At 34.1% G+C, this 24,279-nt stretch overlaps 2 protein-coding genes across 2 annotated transcripts; both read right to left on the bottom strand.

Moving 5' to 3' along the window:
• Nucleotides 1-1,303: 1,303 nt before the first annotated feature.
• Nucleotides 1,304-23,180, bottom strand: LOC109191744 (putative late blight resistance protein homolog R1B-12). Its single transcript, XM_019342395.1, has 4 exons — nt 22,250-23,180; nt 20,525-21,862; nt 20,277-20,435; nt 1,304-1,322 (listed from the first exon to the last, which is right to left on the bottom strand). Exons 1-3 carry the CDS (start codon nt 23,178-23,180, stop codon nt 20,419-20,421), a joined length of 2,286 nt encoding a protein of 761 aa, XP_019197940.1. The 3' UTR covers nt 1,304-1,322; nt 20,277-20,418.
• LOC109191745 (putative late blight resistance protein homolog R1B-8) lies at nt 1,310-14,926 on the bottom strand. The gene is made up of 5 exons (XM_019342396.1): nt 13,084-14,926; nt 8,157-8,170; nt 7,994-7,998; nt 1,553-4,038; nt 1,310-1,473 (listed from the first exon to the last, which is right to left on the bottom strand). Exons 1-5 carry the CDS (start codon nt 14,924-14,926, stop codon nt 1,454-1,456), a joined length of 4,368 nt encoding a protein of 1,455 aa, XP_019197941.1. The 3' UTR covers nt 1,310-1,453.
• Nucleotides 23,181-24,279: the final 1,099 nt, after the last annotated feature.

Raw genomic sequence — 24,279 nt, 5'->3', positions numbered from 1 at the left:
TCGGCTGAGTTAACATGGTTAGTTGCACTCTTTCAAGAACTTGGTCTCAGTGTACTAAAAGCATCCTAACTCTGGTGTGATAATCTTGATGTTCATATTTTTGTGCAAATCTTTTTTTTTTTTCATGCCCGAACGAAACATGTAGAAATAAATTACCATTTTGCTCGTGAGAAAGTACATCAAAAGAACAAGTATATTACACCTCTATAAATTAAAAGATCAACTGGCGACATCATCACCAAACCACTCACCACAACTAGATTTTATGTTCTAAAGGACAAGCTCGATCAATGTTCTCTATCTCTTTAGAGAACATTAAGTTTGAGCAGGCGTAGTATGACTATGTATTCTATTCACATTAGAATTTATTCTCCCTCTCACTATACATTAGGACTAATAATCCTTGTACTCTTATAAATACATCTCTTCCTGTATTTTGTAAATTAAATTTATCAAAAATTGATTTTTTTTTTGCTAAATGGACATTTAGTGACGGCATATTTTCGTCGCTAAATACGTTGCTAATTTTCCGATAAACTTTGGCGCAACAATTAGCGATGGATTTGTGACAGATTAGTGAGGAATTTTTTGCGGGCTAACTCCATAATTTTATTTGATACAGATTAGCGACGGAATTAAAATTTCGTTCGCTAAATATAGCGATTCTTTAGAATTTAGCAATGGATTTCAGAATCCGATGCTATAAAGCGACAAATTTTGATTTCCCTTTCTAAATTTTCAAGCCAAAACTTTTTAAAACAATTTAGAGATGGATTAAAAATCTGTCGCTAAATATACCGATTCAATAATCCGTCGCCCAAAAAAAAAATAACAGCATTATATATTTAGTGACGGATTAAAAAATCCGGCGCTAAATATTTTACAAAATTCGGCTTGTAAATTTAGCGACGGAAATCAGAATCCGTCACTATATAGGTACGGATTTTGAAATCCATCACTAAATTCTTTTTTAAAAAATCGCAACTCACGCCTCTCAGCCCTAATTCCCTCTTAGGCCTCACCCTCATTCGTCTCAGTCTCAGGCCTCTACAGTTTGCCGTCGCCTATCGCCGACGGAGCATTATGCCCTGGACTTGTGTCCATCCTGTACATGGTGGACACGCTGTACATTCATAATTTCTATATTGTAGATTCATAATTTCTATACTGTAGATTCATAATTTTTATACTGTAAATTCATAAAATTTATAATGTAGATTCATAATTTCTATACTGCACATTCATAATTTCTGTATTGTTACGTGAACCATATTAAAATTTGCCCACATTTATACTTGATTAGTAATGAATATTCAAACAAACTTATGATATTGTGTACTCAATTACATGCCCATTACAGAGAAAAATAAAGAGAGAAATATATAACATCATGTAAGGACAAATGAAATAATTAACATCTTCGATCACCGGTACCTTTGCGTCTTACTAAATCTCAACATCCGGGGGGCGCTCCTAATGTTTGTCAGAAACAAATATTGTAAATAAAATAAAATAAACGAAAAAACTAGAAATTAAAGATATGAGATCAAACCTGAATATGTATCATAGTCACGAACAATAAGCTCATCGTATCCATATAAGTTCTCTTGTTCATCACGAATTTGCCGGGCTGACTCCACAAGAGAAGGAGTGCAAGCTTTTAAATCAATCAATTGCAATGTCAAAACATCTACAAAACCCATAGGGATCTCTTCTAAATCATAGCAATTGTGCAAGGCTAGTCGCTCAAGGACAGGAAAATGATCGCCCGTACTACTCCAATACTTCAATTCTGCACAATGAATGAATAAAAACTTCAACTTGAGAAACCCGCCATCAATGATTTCCCACTTTTCTCCCATGCACTCTGCACGGATAAGTTTGAGCACTTCAAGATTTGGCAACATGCTAAAGGCGTTAATAGCTTCCCACTGCAGTAGTACTCTAATAAGTGTTAACTTCTTAAGTTGTTGTGGGAAAGTACTAATAATACTTGGAAGTGGGCTTGTTGAACACCAATAACTACAAACTTTTAGTTTCTTAAGCTTAGCTAAATAGCAAAGATTTTCCCACCAAGTTTGGACTTGAAATTCAGACTCTTCAACACTACATCTAATTGCTATCACTTGAACATTTGGAATCCTCAAAACAAATTGCTTCGTACATTGAAAATCAGGCAACCAATAAAGAGTTTGCAAATTTTCTTGAACAACATCCTCATCAATATTCGGGTTTGGGAATTGAAAGGGACACTTGATGTACCTTAGGCTTTGAGACTTCCAAACACCATGCAACCACTCTCTGCCCGCATCATCTTGAGAGCCATCAACATTGGGATCTTCTACAATTAATGTTTGTAGGTTACAATGATGTTTTATAGCTCCTACATACTTAAACGAACGCAAACGTAAGTATCGTAGAAGAATTAGATCTTCAATGTCAATGATTGGTACCATGATGAACATAATTAAACTTAGATCCAGAACCCTTATCCTTTTGAAAGAATTACACAAAGTCCATGGAGTTATAAAAGGACCATAAAAGAAAAGGGTTCGATATTTGTGGAAAGTATACTTTTCACAATTAAAGTTGGGCAAGAAAGACGACCATGATTGAAATCTTAACCAACGATTGCCATTTTCATCATAACACTTTGGTTGGGTTTCATCTAACTGAACACTCTCAATCTCTTCATAAATAACAGACAAAAGCTTCTCATCTTTAGCTTCTCTCAAGCACAAGTCATATAACAAATCATGCATTCTGCATGTCTTAATGTTGCCCAGCAAACTTAGCTCACTAATAAGCACTAAGTTTCTGCCAATTAGATCTTGTAGATAGTCACTCCCAACTTCTTCCAAGTCTCTTTGGCTATCCACTTTAATAAATCCCTCTGCCATCCATAACTTGATAAGATCTTTTGTTGGGATTTCATAATCTTCTGGAAAAACACTAAAGTATAAAAAGCAAGATTTTAAATGGTAAGGTAAGTCGTTGTAACTCAAAGTGAGTATCTTTGAACATTGTTCATGAAGAGTTGAAGTGGCAGATAAATTTATTGCAGATGCAACACTTTCCCAATTTTCTGGTGATTTAATGGTCTTTGATAGAAGCCCTGCAACTATAACAATAGCAATAGGCAACCCTTGGCATTTATGAATAATGCGCTTCCCAATTTTTTCGAGTTCTACCGGCAAGGTTTCCTCGTTGGAAACTTTAGAGTAAAATAACTTCCAACTTTCATCCAAATTTAAAAATGGCAAGGTACAAATATACTTACTTAAACCAGCATAGTGTGCCACCTCCTTGAGTCGAGTTGTCAACAATATTCGACTACCATTGGAATCATCTGGAAAACATCTATGGACATCATCCCAAACTTTAGTGTCCCATACGTCATCCATTACAAGTAGATACCTTTGACCCATTAGACATTGGCGTAGTTTGTTTGCTAGGTCAACGGTGTCTACCTTGCTAATTTCATCATTAGTCATTTGTGCAATAGAATGACAAAGATGATGGAGAATCTTTCTCAAATTATGATCTTGAGACACTGTTGTCCAACCATGAAGGTCAAAATGGGATCTAATTGACAGATCATCATAGATTATTTTGGCGAAAGTTGTCTTGCCTATACCTCCCATACCGACAATGGACACCACTTGTCGTTCTGGAGGTGAGCCTTGAAGGAGCATTTCCTTCATCCTGGCCAATTCCATGGCATGCCCTACCATTTCTTCTTCGTCAAGCTTTGAAATCCGGCGGGTGGAACCACCAACTGTGATGTTCTCATCATGGATTGATGACGAAACGGATTGAGGAGAATATGACTCTTTAACGTTTCTTCTTTTTTTAATGCACTCGATAACCCCGTCAATGTCTTGTGCGAGACTTTGCAAGATTTGATGGAGTCCTTCAAGAGAAGATGGTTGATTCCCCATAGAAACAATCTCCATTACTTGAGATTCAACATCACCTTCAGCTTTGAAAGTTATGTCCTTAACTCTTGCCATCAGATCTTTAAAAGCCTCATCATCACTAACCCAAAGCTTATTTTTCTCTGATTCCTCAAGAAGGGCTTGCAAAAGAGAGAGGCTTTGATGAAGAAAGTGGATGATTTGATTGTCATGAAGAACCACACGGGGTTGGCGTTGTAAGAACTCCAACTCTAGTGTTCGGATAAGAGAGATTAGAGTAACACAAGCCATCCTCCGATCACTACTCTTTCATCCGATCCTCTCTGATCTATTTGTGATCGAGTGTCTAATGCAAAATGAATGTTTTAGCTTGCAAGGGAGGGATTGTGATATGTACCTACTCCATCTACTCTCCTTGCAGATGAAGATTTAGTATATTAATGGTGTATATAGTCAAACAAATAATTTCTAGGAGCTATCTGAGTTCAGTAAATAATAATAATTTGTAATTTGTCATATTAATATGTTGAACTTGTCACCAGGCCACCAACAGAGATTCTCAACAACTTATTATTTTATCCTAGCTTAGAGTCTTAATTAGACTTTTGGCAGGTTAAAGTTAAGAAAATTTTACTAAACCCCAATTATATAATTTATTTGAATTGGTCCTAACTCCTAATGCATGCTAGATGTCAAAAACAATAAGGTGTTGGGGGCTTTTGCACTGTACTATGATATTGATGAAACGAAAAAAAGTCGAACGAAATCTTGAAACGCCCAACGTAACCCTGATATTGATGAAACGGAAAAAAGTCGAACGGAATCTTGGAACCCTAATTAATATTGAGATTCTATAGTCTTTCATCTAGTCTGATCTGAGTAAGTTTATATGTCAATCCAACGTCTATGTGCACTAAGTATATTTTTTTATGTTTAATCAAGTAAAATTAGTTTGAACGTTTCTAAACATATTGTTTTTTAAATATTGTTTTAAAATTTTTTATTAAAGAAAATAAAAGGAATATGATAGAGTGTTTTGTTTTCGAATGTTTATGTTCTTAAATACATAGTTATTTTGGGTTCTGTCTATTTATAGAAATAAGAAACATAATTTCAAAAACCCTCTAAAAAATAACGATAAAAGTACAGAAGATCTCTATAACTGAGGTAATTGAGTCCAAATATTTTTGGATTTCAAGCTATTGTATTCTATAACAATAAATAAATAAATAAATAAATTACAATAAAAAATTTTGTCCAAACATAATTCATAAAAATTTAACAAAAAAAAAATACAATTCAAAATTTAATTTATAAGTGATAATTTTCATACATATTTAATTTCAAAATATTCACTAATTGTCAATGTCAATTCGTTTTAAATTTTATTTTCAGCTACAATTAAGACTAGTCAATGAATTCTAAAAACATAATTATCAAGTATACAAATAATGATTTTATATATAAAATATTTTTTTAGAGAAAAAAATGACCCCTAAATTGAGGCCCTCACTACTGGAAATTCTGAAATTTTCGACCACCTGAAAATTATCTTAAATCAAGTCAAAAGTCTTGTTCCGACCACTTTTGGTATCCAGAAAAACCCTTGTTGCTATTTCCGACCACTTTTTGCTTTCAACTTGATTTAAGATCACATTCAGGTGGTCGGATATTCAATAATTTTCAGTAGTGCCTATGCGTTGCCCTGGCCGAGTGCCGACCCTACTTAAATAAAATAATAAATTTCAATTTTAGTCATGAATTATTGTGTCATTGCCATATTTTGTCTTTTTTTTTTTTAAAAAAAAAAATTTGTCACATTATATTGTGGCATTGTCTTGCTTGAGTAACCCAATTAAATTTTTGAATGCAATTTAGTGACCTATTTGACTCTTATTTTCAAATTTTATTACTTTGCATGCTTATTCTATTAACCAAATATGTTAGAATACATTTGCTCTTTAGGGCATCCTCAATAGTGGGGGTTTTGGTGTAGTTTTTGAAGAGTTTTTGTAAGTGTGATTAGGAAAGAGAAAATGATAGGGGAGAAAAAAAAATTAAATTCTGAAAACAAATAAAAATAAAAATAGAAAAGTTGAATTACGTGCCCAGGCAAGGGGATGAGAGGCTTTTACTCTAAAATATTTCCCTAAAATATAAAAAAAGAAAAGAAAATGCAAACCGAATAGAGAGTGTTTGATAAATAGTTGTTAACTGATTGAGTTAGTGAATTTGATTAATTGATAGTATTAACTGATTGCAAAAAGGTATTTGGTAACTTAATTGTTAGCTGAAAACTGATTACATGTAAAATGACTTTCTCAAAAAGTTAATATAAAAAACTACTTTGAGCCGTAATTTGAAGAAATAAGTTATTATAAAAAGTTAATTAAGTAAACATTCATATTGAACAGATACTACATTATAATAGAGCCAGTAACATTCAAAAAAAAATTAAACATTCATATTGATGGTTTAATCAAGTCAAATAACATAATAATATTTAAATAAATAAAAATTGACTAATAAGGTAATTATATTACCAAATATGTAATAATGTTTTAAAACTTAAAATGGACATCCAAACCTCCGTCGTTCACACGGTCACACCTGCCGCAACACAGCTTCTATCCTGAAGGCCACCACGTGGATACGCTCGCCGGCTGTACGTTACTGCAAAGCCGCCTCCAATCTCCGCCTAAAGCCGTTGTAGCGAAAAAGTCGTTACTTCTCCATGGCCTCCTCCGTCCGAATCGCCGCCGTCGGAGATGTTGTAAGCGCATTGCCTATCTCCCTCTCGATTAGCTTCAGCTTTGCATTTTTACCTTCTCAACAAAATACAACTAGAAATACAAAGGGATGAAATTCAGCTTTTCTTTTTAAGTTTCCATGTTCGTATATGCTTTGTTAGATTGTAAATTGATATTAGATGTTTTTGTTTTGAAATTTCCGAAGCATGATGATTGGGATTTAGAAGGTGACAGGAATTTTATTTCGGGACTTGGAATTGTCGACAGTATGGTATTGTCAAATCACTGAAAATTTATTGTGATAATGTAAAACGACAAGTATACAAGTGGTGCTAAACATATTGATTTGAAGTTTGTCGTTAAAGAAGATGTTTTGGAACGAAGAGTATCAATTGAACACGTTAGCACTAGATTATTGATTGAAGACCTACCTATTAACTAAAGCCTTGTCACCAAAGGCATTTAGTGAGCATGTTGAAAGAATGGGAGTTATTGGAAACTGTTAACATTATGTTAAGGTTTGTGTTTTGATATATTTGATATTTAGAGCTCAATATTGCTTCGTTTATGTATTCAGTATCCTGTTTAGCTTTGAAGTATATATACATGAATGCTTTATGTTAATATAAACAGGATTTGTCTTTGACAAAGACATTATCGTGGACCATCATGGAAAAGTTCATTATAATTAATCATATTGACTTTGAAATTAATATTGTGATACATGGAAGGAACTGTGTTAAATTAGTAACATATTACCGCTATGATTCTTATTAGTATCTAACTGAATGATGACTTATGATCTGACCAATATTACGAAGGAATTAGCTTATACTATGCAAATTATGTTTCATGTTCATTATTAAATTTATGACTTATGAGCCATGTAGGAGAATGTTGGAATAATAATAATAATAATAATAATAATAATAATAATAATTATTATTATTATTATTATTATTATTATGGCTCATAATTATTTATTTATGTTTAATAATGATATAATTCTATGATTGACCTGTTAACGGTAAATAGTAGTTTTAACTGCATCAGATAATCTCTCACATTGATGGAACCGTGAGATTATGTTTTGCCATTCTGATGCTTTAGTCCTCTCCCAACCTTCCGATAAACAAAAACAAAAGTCTCTCCATCAGAGTTTTTAGAGAAAGGAATGTTGAAGGTTCTGGAGAGAGAAACCAAGTCTCTAATTTGAGCATTCACTGATTAACAATAGGCCACAGATATGTTCACAAAATGCTATTTAAATACAATATGTGAAAGACATGTCTTCTGAAAATCTTGTGTTCATAGGAATTATCTTACACTTCAATGTCAAGAAGCTTAACAGGCATAGGTTGAGCCATCAAACTGGGCCTCATATTGTCGTCCGCTTACCCTTTATGCACATTACAGAAGTTCTGCGTTATGGCTCGCAGCTCACTCAGTTGAAAATCGCACAAGTCCTGCCCAAATCACTGCGTCAGATCCTCGTTAATCCACGTCGACGACTATCTGCTAAGATCCGAGAACGAGAGTCGCCGGAACGACGTCAACGGCGCAATGTTCTTCAAAAACTCCAACCTCGACGGCCGGCACCGCCATTGGACCTTGCCGTCATTGTCCGCGAACCCCCCTGGAGAGACACCACTGAGGTCACGGCTACGGATGACAGAGAGAAGCGGCAGGGGAAAAAAACGAAAAGGGAACACACACGTGTATTGGGGTAATGCCAAAATAAAAAAAGCCCCTACCAACTCTACAACCCAAAAGATAGCTTGTACACAATGCACAGGGTGACGCGTGCACTCAAATAACAAACGCAATACGCGTGCACTCAAATAACAAACGCAATCACGACCGGGTTCACATCTGAAATTAATTCATATATATATATATATATATATATATATATATATATATATATATATATATATATATATATATATATATATATATATATATATGGAAGGGATCAGGTGCATTTGTGGCTTCTCGTGCGGTTGTGCGGTTGATTAATGTGCGTAAGTTTTACACTTAATGTGCGTGAGTCTTGTGCTTAATGTGCCTGAGCTTTATACTTAATGTGCGTGAGTATGTAATGTTAATGTGCGTGTGTTTTGTATTCAATGTGGCTGAGTCTTGTGTTTAATGTGTCTGAGATTTGTACTTAATGTGCGTGAGTTAGGATGCATGCCACTGTAGATCGAGTCCAAGAACACATGCAAATTCACCAGCATTTGCACGCCAAAATATGAAGAATCCCTTCACCTTAGATAGCTAGCAGCTAGGTTGGCAATGCTTAATGTCCATAGTTAGCTAGCAGCTAGGCTGTCAGATGCTAAATCTTCATAGTTTGGTGATCGATCGAAAAAAATAATCCTTTAATTCTGGAATGTCATGCCCACAGTTATTAATCCATGCATATATGCATCCTCCGGATACTGATCATAGGGTAACCCGTAAAGATAACACCTGTATATTTGTATGTTTAATTTACGTAGTCAAAATTAAAACAATAATAACCAAACCCACTCACACATATTAAGCACACAACTCACACACCTTAGTCACAAGATTCACACACCTTAAGTATAAAACTCACGCACATTAACATTACACACCTACGCACATTAAGTACAAATCTCATGCACATTAAGCACAATATTCACGCAAATTCAATACAAACTTCACGCACATTAATCAACCGCACAACCGCACGGAAAGCATTCAACCGCACGGGAACCTTTCACTATATATATATATATATATATATATATATATATATATATATATATATATATATATATATATATATATATATATATATATATATATATATATATATATATATATTTCTGTTCAAATGCGATCGTGCCCTCTGGTGCGGTCGCTTGACAAAATACACCAATAGTGTTAACAAAAGGCATCAATAGTGTTAGGATAAAAGCACAACCATAAAATGCATAAATACACCAAAAAATACACAACACACCCAAAATATGTACCATATAACTATACACCCCTAATGGTGTATTTCGAATACTGTGTGGTGCTTTTATTCATACCTAATGTTGCATTTTTGGTAATGCGTACCTAATTTTGTTAGGAACAAGTGTATTTAGATTTTGATGATACCAAACTGTCTTAGATTGTAGACCCCTATTTTTCATTTGTTAAATAAGTCTCGTATAACAAAGCCATGAGGTGTGTAAATCATGCACGAGACTAGTATAATAGATCTACATGAAGACTTGAAGGTAACAAGATGATCGAAAGATGCTTCCAGACGAAAGAAGGATTAAGCAAGTCTCGGATAGACTGCTCTTACAAAAGGAACCTTCGTCTAAGAAGAAAGGACGGAAGATGAGGACAATCTTGTGTTCCTCTCTCTTTCTCGAGCAAACAAGTCAAAGACAGACTTGTAAAAGACAATACTCATTAAGTAAAGCAATGAGAATGTTGTCTATGACTCAGATGAGCAAATCATTCAGACAAAAAGTGTCCTAGGAATGATCCTCACAAAAGACAAATAGCATTAAAAGTCTTGTACCATCTTGTCAGAGATCAAGGACAAAAGCCATAATGCTTTTGGCTCCAACGGCGATACAGTACAAGAGCATTAAATGCCCAATGCCCAATGGGTAATACTCACTGGTTATTAGGTTTGAAATTTTTATCTCCCTCCAACGGATGGATTTTTCCACTTATAAATACATCTCTTCACCATTGAAGAAGGTGCTGGTTAATTTACTATTGCAATCCAAAGAAAAACTCTTCAAGCAATCTCATCTACAAAAGCTTTTCATAACCAGTGATTTTGTGAAGTTTTTTAAAGACATATCCATCTTCATACTTCACAACTCGAAGCAGTCTTGAAATTTCTCAAGTGAAGATCAATCTAGACGTCAAGACAAGGCTTCAACCTGTTGGAGAAACACCAGACTGTCTTTCCAACAACTCAACTTAGGAAGATGTTGATAGAGGCGGAGTAAACTCGGGGAGTTGAAAAACCTTCCAAGTGGCTGTCCAGCTTAGTGATCAAGGAAGCCAGCTTGAAGTAGTTTGTACTAGGAGTGATAGTGCAAACCCTTTCACAAGTTGTGAAATAAGAGTGGAATAGGCTTCGTTAACAGCTGAGCTGCTATAAAAATCTCTCTCCATATCTCTTTACATTCAGCTATTACTTTCGTGCATTACATATCTTATTGACCAAACGCTAAGTTTTCGCTTTAACAAAAGTGTGCAAAGAATATCTAAAACAAAACGCTACTTTCGTTGTGCATCGCTCTGAAAGGAGTTACTTTGAAAATTCAATTAGAGTCTATTCACACCCCTCCCCCCTCTAGACTTTCTTTTGACCCTACCCGAATCAACAAATTTGTCCATATTTTTTGTTGTGTATTCCCTAACATGGATAATGTATATTTGTATAACTATTGCTACAACCACACCTGAACTCGACTATATATATATATATATATATATATATATATATATATATATATATATATTAGAATGCAGTATCTCTTCTTCTTCTGCAGAATCTGCTGCTCCAACGCCCAACAACTTCTCATAATTCCAATGACATTTAATGAATGACATAGCTTCCTCAAGAAGCTAAGTAACAAAAGTCAGAATATTATATGGGCTCAAAGATTATAAGAAATTGTTGGCCAAACAAAGCAAATATAGGCAATTTATATCCTACACCACGGTGCGCGTTGCACTATGCGCCCAGATGTAAAACGACGTCGTTTTAATTTTTTTTTTTTTTTTTTTTGAAATTTTCCGCCCGTGTATGGCAGTTAATTTTTCTTTAAAAAAAATCCCTGTTCAAAAATGTACATAATGTTGTACTAGAATACACATAATTGTATACATGAATGTACATAATTATATAACAAAATATACATACTCTTTTTAAAAGATAATACACATAATCTAACATAATACATAATACATAATAAACATAAACTTTTAACATAATACACATCAACTCTTAACATAATACACACAAATTTTCTGATTCGGATGTACATAATTGTATAAAAAGAATGTACATAATTGTACAAAAAATGTACATAACTGTATGAACAAATATACATAATTGTATGAACAAATATACATAATTGTGTGAACAAATATACATAATCATAGCAACTTTCTACCGCGCCTCCCAAAACGACGTCGTTTTAGGAGGCGCGCGGCGCGCCGTGGTGTAGGGTATAACGATTGGCAAATATATATTATACAAGTGGACTTGCTCCAAATTAGGTTATTTACTACATAAAAGGGAAGTCAACTCAACACAAATATAGTAGGAAACAAAATACACTCCATGAAATATTCAATACAAATGATGTGATATATATATGAGTTTAATATCTTTAATTTTACTGATGAAAACAAAACAAAACAAGAGAGAGAGAAAACATTGAAAAACATCACAGCCTGGCCTCCTCCTCCTTCAAATTCCTTGATTGCTCGATCTGCTTTAATTTTTTTGATTTCTTCATTGGACTAGTGCTCCTAATATTCAGTAATAAACAAATATTGTCAAAAAGGGGGTGAAATTAAAATAAGGGGAGATTAAAATAAAAGCAAAGATCAAACCTTACTTACTTCGAGTGTCATAGTCACGAACAACAAGTTGATCATTCCCATATGAGCTCTGCTCTTCTTGAATGTCCTTAGCTGAGTCCACAAGAAAAGGATAACAATCTTTCAACTCAATCAATTGCAACGTAGTAATATCTGCAAAGCCTTCGGGGATCTTTTCCAAGTCATGGCAGTGATGCAATGCTAAGCGTTGAAGGACAGGAAAGTGATCACTCATAGTTTCCCAGTTCTTCAATTTCGCCCTACTGATGAACAAAAACTTTAATTTGGGGAACCCACTATCTCCAGTTTTCCACTCCTCTCCCATCTTAAACGCTTGGAGAAGTTTGAGCGATTCAAGATTTGGCAACATACTGATGACTGTAATAGCTTCCCAACTGAGTTGTGTTTCCACAATTTTCAACTTCTTAAGCCTTTGCGGAAAGGAGTTAATACTTCCAAGTTTGATTGGTCCGGAGTTGAAATCTTCAACTACTAGTTTCTCAAGCATAGTTAAGTAGTGAAGGTCATCCCACCAGTTTTCGGTTTGAAATTCATCTATTTCATTGCATCTAATCCCCAACGCTTTAACATTTGGAACCTTCAAAAAAAATTCTTTGGTGCACTGGAGATAAGGCACCCAATAAAGAGTGTGCAAAATATCATGAACTGGAATCTCATCATCAGTACTTATTGGGAATGGATATGGTCCTATGGATACTCAATAAACCTCAAATTTTGAGATTTCCATAAACCTTGCAGCCATTTACTGCCAATCTCCTCACCACTGACAAGGTCCTCCCAAGTGGAAGCATTTCGAAACTTAACAATTAAAGTTTGTAAGCTGTGGTGATGTTTCAGCACCCTTACATACTTAATTGTATCCAAAGCTAGGTACCTTAAGAGAATCAAATCCGAGATGTCAAAGGTTGGAGCCTCATCAAAGCTAATTGTCCTTAGGTCCAGTACCCTAATCATCTTGAAAGACATATTTTGTCTCCAAGATACAAGCATCCCAAAATATCTATAATTACCAAAAAAGAATAAAAGGGTACGAGATTTGTGAAAATTATAGTTGTCACCGAATTTGGGCTGAATACTCATTGTTTGAAATGTTAACCAACGGTTTGCATATTCAAACAACGGCTCGGTGTAACCCAATCCAACTTCCTCACTCCTTTGATGAAAAGCAGACACAAACTTCTCTTTTTCTACTTCTCTCAAGCACAAGTCAAATAACAAATCGTGCAATCTACATGTCTTGATATTGCCAATGAAACTTAGCGTGCTAATAAGCACTAGATTTCTGCCAATTAGATCTTGTAAGTAATCCATGGCACCGTCTTCCAAACTTCTACCACTATCTTCCATAACAAATCCCTCGGCAATCCATAAATTGAGAAGATCCTTTGTGGGGATTTCTCTTCTAACTTTAGGAAAGACTCCAAAGTATAAGAAACAAGCTTTTAAATGGTAAGGCAAGTTGTTGTAACTTAGGGTGAGTATGGTTGAGCATTGGTCATGAAGATCTGAGGTCATTGGTAGATTCATTGCTGACGCAATACTCTGCCAACTTTCTACTGACTTTTTGGTTTTGGATAGAAGCCCTGCGGCTACACTAATAGCAAGTGGTAATCCTCGGCATTTATTAACAATGTGCATACCAATTGCTTCAACTTCTGGAGGCAATTTTATGCTTCCCAGCTTCTGGGAAAACAGTTTCCAACTTTCATTTGAGTTTAGGAAAGGCAAGTTGCAAACATACTTACCTGAACATCCACTGTAATCTGCTACCTCTTTGAGTCTAGTAGTCAACAATATTCGACTACCGTTGGAATCATCTGGGAAGCATCTTTGTAGATCATCCCATCCTCTGCTGCCCCATATGTCGTCCACCACAAGAAGATACCTTTGACGCATCAGGCGCCGACGTACTTTGTTTGCTAGCTCAGCAGTGCTTTTCACCTCATTGATTTCTTTATCAGTCATTTGTGCAACACAACCGTACAGGTCCTGGAGAATTCTCCGCAGATCATAGTCTTGAGAGACGGTTGCCCAACCAAGAAGATGAAAGCGAAATCTTATTGATGGATCATCATAGATGTTTTTGGCCATAGTTGTCTTGCCAATCCCTCCCATGCCGACAATGGATATAACTTGTCGTTCCTGAGTGGAGCGTTGAAGGAGCATCTCCTTCATCTTCTCCAATTCTTGGGCGTGTCCTACCATTATTGCATCATCCTGCAGCTTTGAAGCTCCTCCAGGTATGACGTGCTCTTGGTTTGATTGGGCGGGATTATATGATGACATTTGGGTAGTGTTTCTTTGCTCAATAAGTTCTTCAGTGTCTTCTGCAAGACGTTGCAAGATTTGATGGAGTCTTTCATGGGAAGCTCCATTGGAAAGGATCTCCATCACTTCAGATTCAATATCATCTTCAGCTCTGAAACTTATTTGTTTAACTCTTGCAATAACATCTCTCTCGGTCTGGCTAACACTCAGCTTTTTCTCAGATTCCTGAAGAAGGGCTACCAAAACAGAAAGTCTTTGACGAAGACACTGGATTTCACCATTGTAATCAACAACCAAGCGTGGCCGTGGCTCTAAGAAATTCAACTCCACTGTTCGGATAAGGGAGATGAGACCAACACAGGCCATCCTCAATTTGGTCTCTCTAGCTTTGTGTCATCAAGAATCAACACTTTTAGCTACAATTGTTTTGCATATAATACTTCTGAATTTTGGACTTATAATTTTCAATCTCAACTCACACCGCTCCTACTTCAATCAATATATTTTAATATTTTCTTATTATATTTTATTACCTACTCTACTCTCGCCAGCCGGCCTTATTTATTAATAATATCCTGCACAATTGGAGAGATAATTTCTAGACTAGAATTTGAAAGAATTAAATAATCTTAAAATTTGTCACATTAAAGTTTAATAATAAATTTTTTTAAAAAAATTATTTAAAACAAATTTAATTTTTTTAATTAATTAATTTATTTTTTTCAATTTTTTTTAAAAAAATTATTATTAAAAATTGTTAAAAATTATTTAAAAATAATTAAAAATATCAACTCAACCGCCACGTAAGCAGGTAACCTTCTGAAATTGATGGTAACCTGCTATCCGGTGAAATTGCATACATTTGGAGTGTTCAGTGGTTTAATTGCACGTTTTTGAGTGTTCAGTGGTCTAATTATATATTTTTTCTTTCAGTAGTCTAATTGCATTTTCAGGTTGCGTACAGTGGTCAATTTAAACCTTATTCCTTTTTCTTTTAATATTATTTTAACTTCAAAGGGATAAAACTTGGCACATGCAACTTGCAGAGGTTCCCAGATCGATCATTTATATAATAAATTAAATGTTGTCCAAGTTAACGCAGACATGTTGAATTCTTTTATTTGAATTCATTTCTTTCAAAAACACTCTGTAATAATGGACCTAATGAAAACAATGAGGAACTGTTAAAAGAATTCCTCCATCTCAAAGGGTTGCTCAACGTCATTTCTTATTAAACAATATAATCTAAATTTAGATCCATTTGAAAATAAACTAAAAATTAACTTTCGGGAGTTATTTTTAAAATTTTATAATATTTGACTATCAATAGAAAATGAAATTAATGAAAACATTCATTCTACTAAAAAAAATGACTTATTTTTACAGAAAATATATTATGAAATTTGTACTCGAAAGACATTTTCTGAATTCCTCACTCAATCTCCACACTCCCTCTCTCTCTCTTTCCTAGTAGTATCAACTGGGTAGGCCAATCCACAGCCCACCCAATTGTACGTTATACAGTGGACCATGATTCACATAGTGCTATGTGAACCATGGTCGTCAAATGAAACTGTAGTAGAATTAAAATAACACTTTAGTGTTTTCAAAGAAAAATAATAATACTTTAGTGTTGTAATAATGAAACTAGTGTGTTGATAGGGTATTACCCCGACCCCTCCTGCTCTACGGTCGGTATCATGATCGGTAGCTAACCCCTGATCCGCGTTGTCCCCAAAGTCCCAAACTGACCGACATTGGACAAGCGGGACTTCCCAACCATATTGACTCCGATCGACCTCAACGCGGATTGCCCGTTCATTACTCCAACCCGCTAGGTAGCCCGATCGATTAGGGTCGGGAGCCTAGGCATCCAAATCCGCGTGTAGCAAGGCGTCGTCACTCGTCAGGGATATAGCCCCACGCGTCATGACATCCTTCGGCCCCGAGCTTAGCCCTTGCATGCCTACCACGTGTCGAGCATGCCGGAGGCCCGGACCTTTGTTCCCTTCTACCCCTATAAATAGCGCATTTATTACTGAGATGAGGACTTTTCAACTACTTCACACTCAGGCTATTTGACCGGAGACTCCTGACCCACTGTCAGAAGATCCCGGGCTCAAATACGCCGCACTCGATACTGTACGGTATGCACACCCCCGTATTTACGGTATCAATGTATCATGTGTGTAGAAAATGAAACTAAAAAATAGAGCTCATTCACCAACGTATATTGTCAAATGAAACTATAGTATAATTAAAACAATACTTTAGTGTTGTTATAACAATGAAACTAGTGTGTGTAGAATGAAACTAAAATCCAGAGTCATACAATAACATATATTGTCAAATAAACTTACAGCACGTTTGGTTCACGGAATGAATTTGGAGGGAATAGGAATGCTATTGAACAGGGAATAGAATAGGTAAGGAATAGAATAGGAATTGTATTATGTTGTTTGGTTGGCTGTAGGAATAGACTTTAGTAATTGTATTCCAGTGTTTGGTTGGTTAAAGGAATAGAAATGGAATAGGTTTTAAAGACATAAATACCCTTATACAAAATAATAATAATAATAATAATAATAATAATAATAATAATAATAATAATAATAATAATAATAATACTAATTATTATTATTATTATTATTATTATTATTATTATTATTATTATTATTATTATATTTATATTTATTTTCCCACTTATCCCACATCGGTTGGAGAAGTAAGGAATGGAGCCTCAAGGCCCCATAATTTCAATTACAATGCTCAGCCCATCCGCTAGGCATGCAGATGGGCAGACTACCATAATTAAGGAGTCTTATACAGTTTTATATATATATATATATATATATATATATATATATATATATATATATATATATATATATATATATATATATATATATATATATATAGGCTTCGGATCCCATGAGGTCACTTAGATGGGTGAGATAATGGGGTCTCATCTCATCCATTAAATCATAACATATCAAAGGGTGAGATTGAAAGAGATTTATTTTCCATCTATGGTAGTAGTCTATGCATAAGGGTGTATAAGTAATTGTAATATTAGAGCTATATATGGTTAGGAATAGATTGGAATATATTCCATGCTAAGGATCAACTAATTATGGTGTTGAATAATATATTTACGGTTATAAATTATTGTTGATAGAGTGTGAGTTGTATTTAAACATTTGTACTCAGCAATAGTGTTTTGCGGAGGGATATCTCCTCAACAATGAAGGTGCAACCGGAAAGAGGTATGTGCAACCTTAATAGAAGTGTGTTATGGGTTATGTTCTGTCTGTGCAGCCATTTTGTTAAGTCGGTGCGTTGAGTTAAGAACCCAACGCACAAGCCAAAAAACTAAACCGAACAAACGTCAGACCTACTAGAATCCAGTGTAAATTTTAAACCAAAAAAAAAAAAAAAAAAAAAAAAAAAAAAAAACCACACACACACCCATTGTAAACCCCAATCGCACAGACCATAACAACAAAAAGCACCAAATAAATATATAAAATAACAACACACCAACAGTTAATAGATCATAACATGTTACAATTAAAATACACATACCAAAATTGCTTTACGTAAAAAAACAAAAACCAAGCTATAAAAATATGGTAAAAGTTTGCCTCAATTCTAGTTGACAGTCCAAATAAGAGATATTTGGCCTGAAAACTTGTCAACCTATTTGTGACCCAACGCACAAGCCGAACACATAAAATGCACACAGAAAAACTTCATAACACAACGCAAACTTCTGTTCATTAATTTTTAAATTGAATAACGGAATCAACATGCAACAAAAACCACAACCATACCGATAATTGATCATATCTGTCATAACAAATAATTTAAGCCAAACGCACACACGGGAAAACAAATTGCACACACAGCATAACAAAGAATTGAAGCCAAATGCACACACGGGAAAACAAATTGCACACACCCGATACAATACCATAATTAAGTAGTGCACAAGCCCATAAAATCTGCTAATTAATTATTACACCCTAATTAAGACACTACCAAAAAGACAACACCACCCCACATGCAAATAAATCACACGCACAAGGCATTATATTCAGCCAAATCTAATCCATCCAAAAACTCAAATAAACACACCAGATCAAGCCTCACCACCTCGCCGCCTGACAAAGGTAACCTCACCGGATCCAAAAAAAAAAAAAAAAAAAAAAAATATATATATATATATATATATATATATATATATATATATATATATATATATATATATATATATATATATATATATATATATATATATATATATATATATATATTTGTGATATAAAAGCTATTCCCAAAGGTATGGGCATAGCTAATACCAAGGCCCCCCTAGGAATGGCTATTCCCCTTGCGAAGGTAATAGCTCATTCCTAGGCATGTTATTCCCATAACAAAATGATCCAACCAAATGATGGAATAGTTCTGTTCCAAGGAATGTTATTTCATTCCTGACCTATTCTATGAACCGAACATGTCATTAGAGTGTAATTAAAATAACACTTGAATATTATTATAATCAAACTTGTGCGTGTGAAAAATGAAACTACAAACTAGAGTTCATGCAATAATGTATATTGTCAAATGAAACTGTAGTAGAATTAAAATGATATTATATATGGTATTCCTATAATGAAACTAGTGTGTTTGAAAAAATGAAACTGAAAAACAAAGCAATATTGTCAAATGAAATTGAAAAACAAAGCAATATTGTCAAATGAAACTGAACTGTAATGAGAGTAATACTTATTTCATGGACCACACTGCTACATGGGCCATGGTCCACAGTAAAATTTGCCCAACCCAATCATTATACGATAGACCTTGGTCCACACAACTGTATAGACCATATGGTGATACGCTAAAAATTAAATATGAATATTGCCAAATAAACAAGTAATAGAATTAAAATGATACTTTAGTGTCTCTATAATGAACATATTGTTTGTATAAATTGAAACTGAATAGTAGAGCTCATACAGATATGTATATTGTCAAATGAACATGTAATAGAATTAAAATAATATTTTATTGTTGCTATAATGAACCTATTGTATGTGTAAATGATACGGAGTACTAAATAGTAGAGCTCATACAAATATGTATATTGTCAAATTAACGTAGTTTGGAATTAAAATAATGAAGTAATGAACCTATTGTGTGTATAAAATGAAATTAGATAGTAGATACATAGAGTATAATTAAAATGATACTTCAACACTAATGAAATTAGTGTGTGTGAAAAAATGAAACTAAGATATAGTTCATACCATAGTTCATGTTGTTACATAGACCATATATAGGCCATGTTTGGTAAATGGGTGTTAGTTGTTAATTGTTTAGGTTAATTAAAGGGTATAACTAGTTGATAACATTAGATGATTGTAGAAAGGTGTTTGGTAAATTAGCTGTTAGTTGATAGCTGTTTGGTATAATTTCTTTTTTTTCAAAAAAATTAATTGAAAAAGTTGTTTTGAACAGTTTTTTGAATTTTAACATTTTGGAGTTACAAAAAACTAATTAACTACACACTTATATTAATTTTTTAACCAAGTCAAACAATTAATAGTGATCAAATAAATCAAAATTACTTATAGGCTAACTATTTTACGGCCATAGTAAAATTTGCCCACATACTAATGATTGGTAATGAATATTCAAACAAACAGGGAAACACTTGTGATATTGTGTACTTAATTACATGCCCATTACAGAGAAAAATAAAGAGAGAAATATATAACATCATGTATGGAAATTGGAAAAGTGAAATAATTAACATCTTCGATCACGGTACATTTGCGTCTTATTAAATCTCATCTTCATCCGGGGGGCGCTCCTAATTTTTGTCAGAAACAAATATTGTAAATAAAATAAAATAAATAAAAAATTCAGAAATTAATTAAAAGATATGAGGTCAAGTTAAACCTGAAAATGTATCATAGTCACGAACAATAAGCTCATCGTATCCATATAAACTCTCTTGCTCATCACGAATTTTTCGGGCTGACTCCACAAGAGAAGGAGTACAAGCTTTTAAATCAATCAATTGTAATGTCAAAACGTCAACAAAACCCATAGGAATCTCTTCTAAATAATAGCAATAGTGCAAGGCTAGTCGCTCAAGGACAGGAAAATGGTCACCCGTGCTACTCCAATACTTCAATTCTGCACAATGAATGAATAAAAACTTCAACTTGAGAAACCCTCCATCAATGGTTTCCCACTTTTCTCCCATGCATTCTGCACGGATAAATTTGAGCACTTCAAGATTTGGCAACATGCTAAAGGCGTTAATAGCTTCCCACTGCAGTAGTACTCTAATAAGTGTTAACTTCTTAAGTTGTTGTGGAAAAGTACTAATAGTACTTGGAAGTGGGCTTGTTGAAGACCAATAACTACAAACTTTTAATTTCTTAAGCTTAGCTAAATAGCAAAGATTTTCCCACCAAGTTGGAATTTCAAAGTCAGATTCTTCAGAACATGTAATTGCTAACACTTGAACATTTGGAATCCTCAAAACAAATTGCTTCGTACATTGAAAATCAGGCAACCAATAAAGAGTTTGCAAATTTTCTTGAACAACATCCTCATCAATATGCGGCTTTGGGAATTGAAAGGGATACATGATGTACCTTAAGCTTTGAGACTTCCAAACACCACGCAACCACTCTCTGCCGGCATCATCTTGAGAGCCATCAACATTGGGATCTTGGACAATTAATGTTTGTAGGTTACAATGATGTTTTATAGCACCTACATACTTAATTGAACGCAAACGTAGGTATCGTAGAAAAATTAGATCCTCCATGTCAATGTTTGGTACCATAATGAACCTAATTAAAGTTAGGTCCAGAACCCTTATCCTTTTGAAAGAATTACACAAAGTCCATGGGGTTATAAAACGACCAAAAAATAAAAGGGTTTGAGATTTGTGGAAAGCATACTTTTCACAATTAAAGTTGGGCAAGTAAGACGACCATGATTGAAATCTTAACCAACGATTGCCATTTTCATTATAACACTTTGGTTGAGTTTCATCTAATTGAACACTCTCAATCTCTTCATGAATAACAGACAAAAGCTTCTCATCTTTAGCTTCTCTCAAGCACAAGTCATATAACAAATCATGTATTCTGCATGTCTTAATGTTGCCCAGCAAACTTAGCTCACTAATAAGCACTAAGTTTCTGCCAATTAGATCTTGTAGATAGTCATGGGCAACTTCTTCCAAGTTTCTTTGGCTATCCACTTTAATAAATCCCTCTGCCATCCATAACTTGATAAGATGTTTTGTTGAGATTTCATAATCTTCTGGAAAAACACTAAAGTATAAAAAACAAGATTTTAAATGGTAAGGTAAGTCATTGTAACTCAAAGTGAGTATCTTTGAACATTGTTCATGAAGAGTTGAAGTGGCAGATAAATTTATTGCAGATGCAACACTTTCCCAATTTTCTGGTGATTTAATGGTCTTTGATAGAAGCCCTGCAACTATAACAATAGCAAGTGGCAACCCTTGGCATTTATGAATAATGCGCTTCCCAATTTCTTCAAGTTCTACCGGCAAGGTTTCCTCGTTGGAAACTTTAGAGTAAAATAACTTCCAACTTTCATCCAAATTTAAAAATGGCAAGGTACAAATATACTTACTTAAACCAGCATAGTGTGCCACCTCCTTGAGTCGAGTTGTCAACAATATTCGACTACCATTGGAATCATCTGGAAAACATCTATGGACATCATCCCAAACTTTAGTGTCCCATACGTCATCCATTACAAGTAGATACCTTTGACCCATTAGACATTGGCGTAGTTTGTTTGCTAGGTCATCGGTGTCTACCTTGCTAATTTCTTCATTAGTCATGTGTACAATAGAATGACAAAGATGGTGGAGAATTTTTCTCAAATTATGATCTTGAGACACTGTTGTCCAACCATAGAGGTCAAAATGGGATCTAATTGACAGATCATCGTAGATTATTTTGGCGAAAGTCGTCTTGCCTATACCTCCCATACCGACAATGGACATAACTTGTCGTTCTGGAGGTGAGCTGCCTTGAAGGAGCATTTCCTTCATCCTAGCCAATTCCATGGCATGCCCTACCATTTCTTCTTCGTCAAGCTTTGAAATCCGACGGGTGGAACCACCAACTATGATGTTCTCATCATGGTATGATGACGAAACCAATTGAGGAGAATATGACTCTTTAACGTTTCTTCTTTTCTTAATGCACTCGATAACCCCGTCGATGTCTTGTGCAAGACTTTGCAAGATCTGGTGGAGTCCTTCAAGAGAAGATGGTTGATTCCCCATAGAAACAATCTCCATTACTTGAGATTCAATATCACCTTCAGCTTTGAAAGTTATGTCCTTAACTCTTGCCATCAGATCTTTAAAAGCCTCATCATCACTAACCCAAAGCTTATTTTTCTCTGATTCCTCAAGAAGGGCTTGCAAAAGAGAGAGGCTTTGATGAAGAAAGTGGATGATTTGATTGTCATGAAGAACCACACGGGGTTGGCGTTGTAAGAACTCCAACTCTAGTGTTCGGATAAGAGAGATGAGAGTAACACAAGCCATCCTCAGATCACTACTCTTTCATCCTCTCTGATCTATTTGTGAGTACTGTAATGCAAAATGAATGTTTTTTGTGATATAATACTAAAATTAAAGAAATTCAAGCTCTCTACCATTTCATCATTATTTAATTTTGCTATGTACCTACTCCATCTACTTTGCTTGAAGATGAAGATTTAGTATATTAATGGTATCATGCATATATAGTCAAACAAATAATTTCTAGGAGCTATCTGAGTTCAGTAAATAATAATAATAATCTTTAATTTGTCATATTAATATGTTGAACTTGTCACCAGGCCACCAACAGAGATTCTCAACAACTTAATATTTTATCCTAGCTTAGAGTCTTAATTAGACTTTTGGCAGGTTAAAGTTAAGAAAATTTTACTAAACCCCAATTATATAATTTATTTGAATTGGTCCTAACTCCTAATGCATGCTAGATGTAAAAAACAATAAGGTGTTGGGGGCTTTTGCATTGTACTATGACATTGATGAAATCAAAAAAAAAAAAAATCGAATGGAATCCTGAAACGCCCAACTCTAATTGATATTGAGATTCTAGTCTTTGAGTTTATATGCACTAAGTAAATAATCAAAAGAAGATTAATTAAACGAAAAAAAAATTAACCTAAATTTGTTTCTTTTTTAAATGCAAAAAAATCAAATGACTTTTCAAATTCTTGATTCATAATCTTTGATGCTCAACTTTGAATATTATGTATTTAGTCGGGTTAATTATTTGACCAAAGTTTATGTTAAATTTTATATTATATATATATTTTTTAATACGGAGTACATTTTAACATATTCGTAATATATGTTTTTAACAATTATGTCAACTCTAATTGGGATGTGGTTCGAACCTAAGACCTTTCTTATAGAAATTAATGAGTAAGTTAAGAATAATAAATAGTTAACGGAACATTCCGTTACTAAAGTTTATACTAATGGAATTTAGGGTTATTTAATGGAAGATAATAATATAATAGAGGATAAATAAGGAAAACCATTAAAAAATATTAAAATCAAAATAATATGAACTATTCATTTTTAAAAATAATTACACCAACATTTTTTTTTTGTTCCGTTAAGGACC

Source organism: Ipomoea nil, unplaced genomic scaffold, assembly GCF_001879475.1.
Source record: "Ipomoea nil cultivar Tokyo-kokei standard unplaced genomic scaffold, Asagao_1.1 scaffold1720, whole genome shotgun sequence".
NCBI lineage: Eukaryota > Viridiplantae > Streptophyta > Magnoliopsida > Solanales > Convolvulaceae > Ipomoea > Ipomoea nil.
This window is presented reverse-complemented; position numbering and strand designations above follow the sequence as displayed.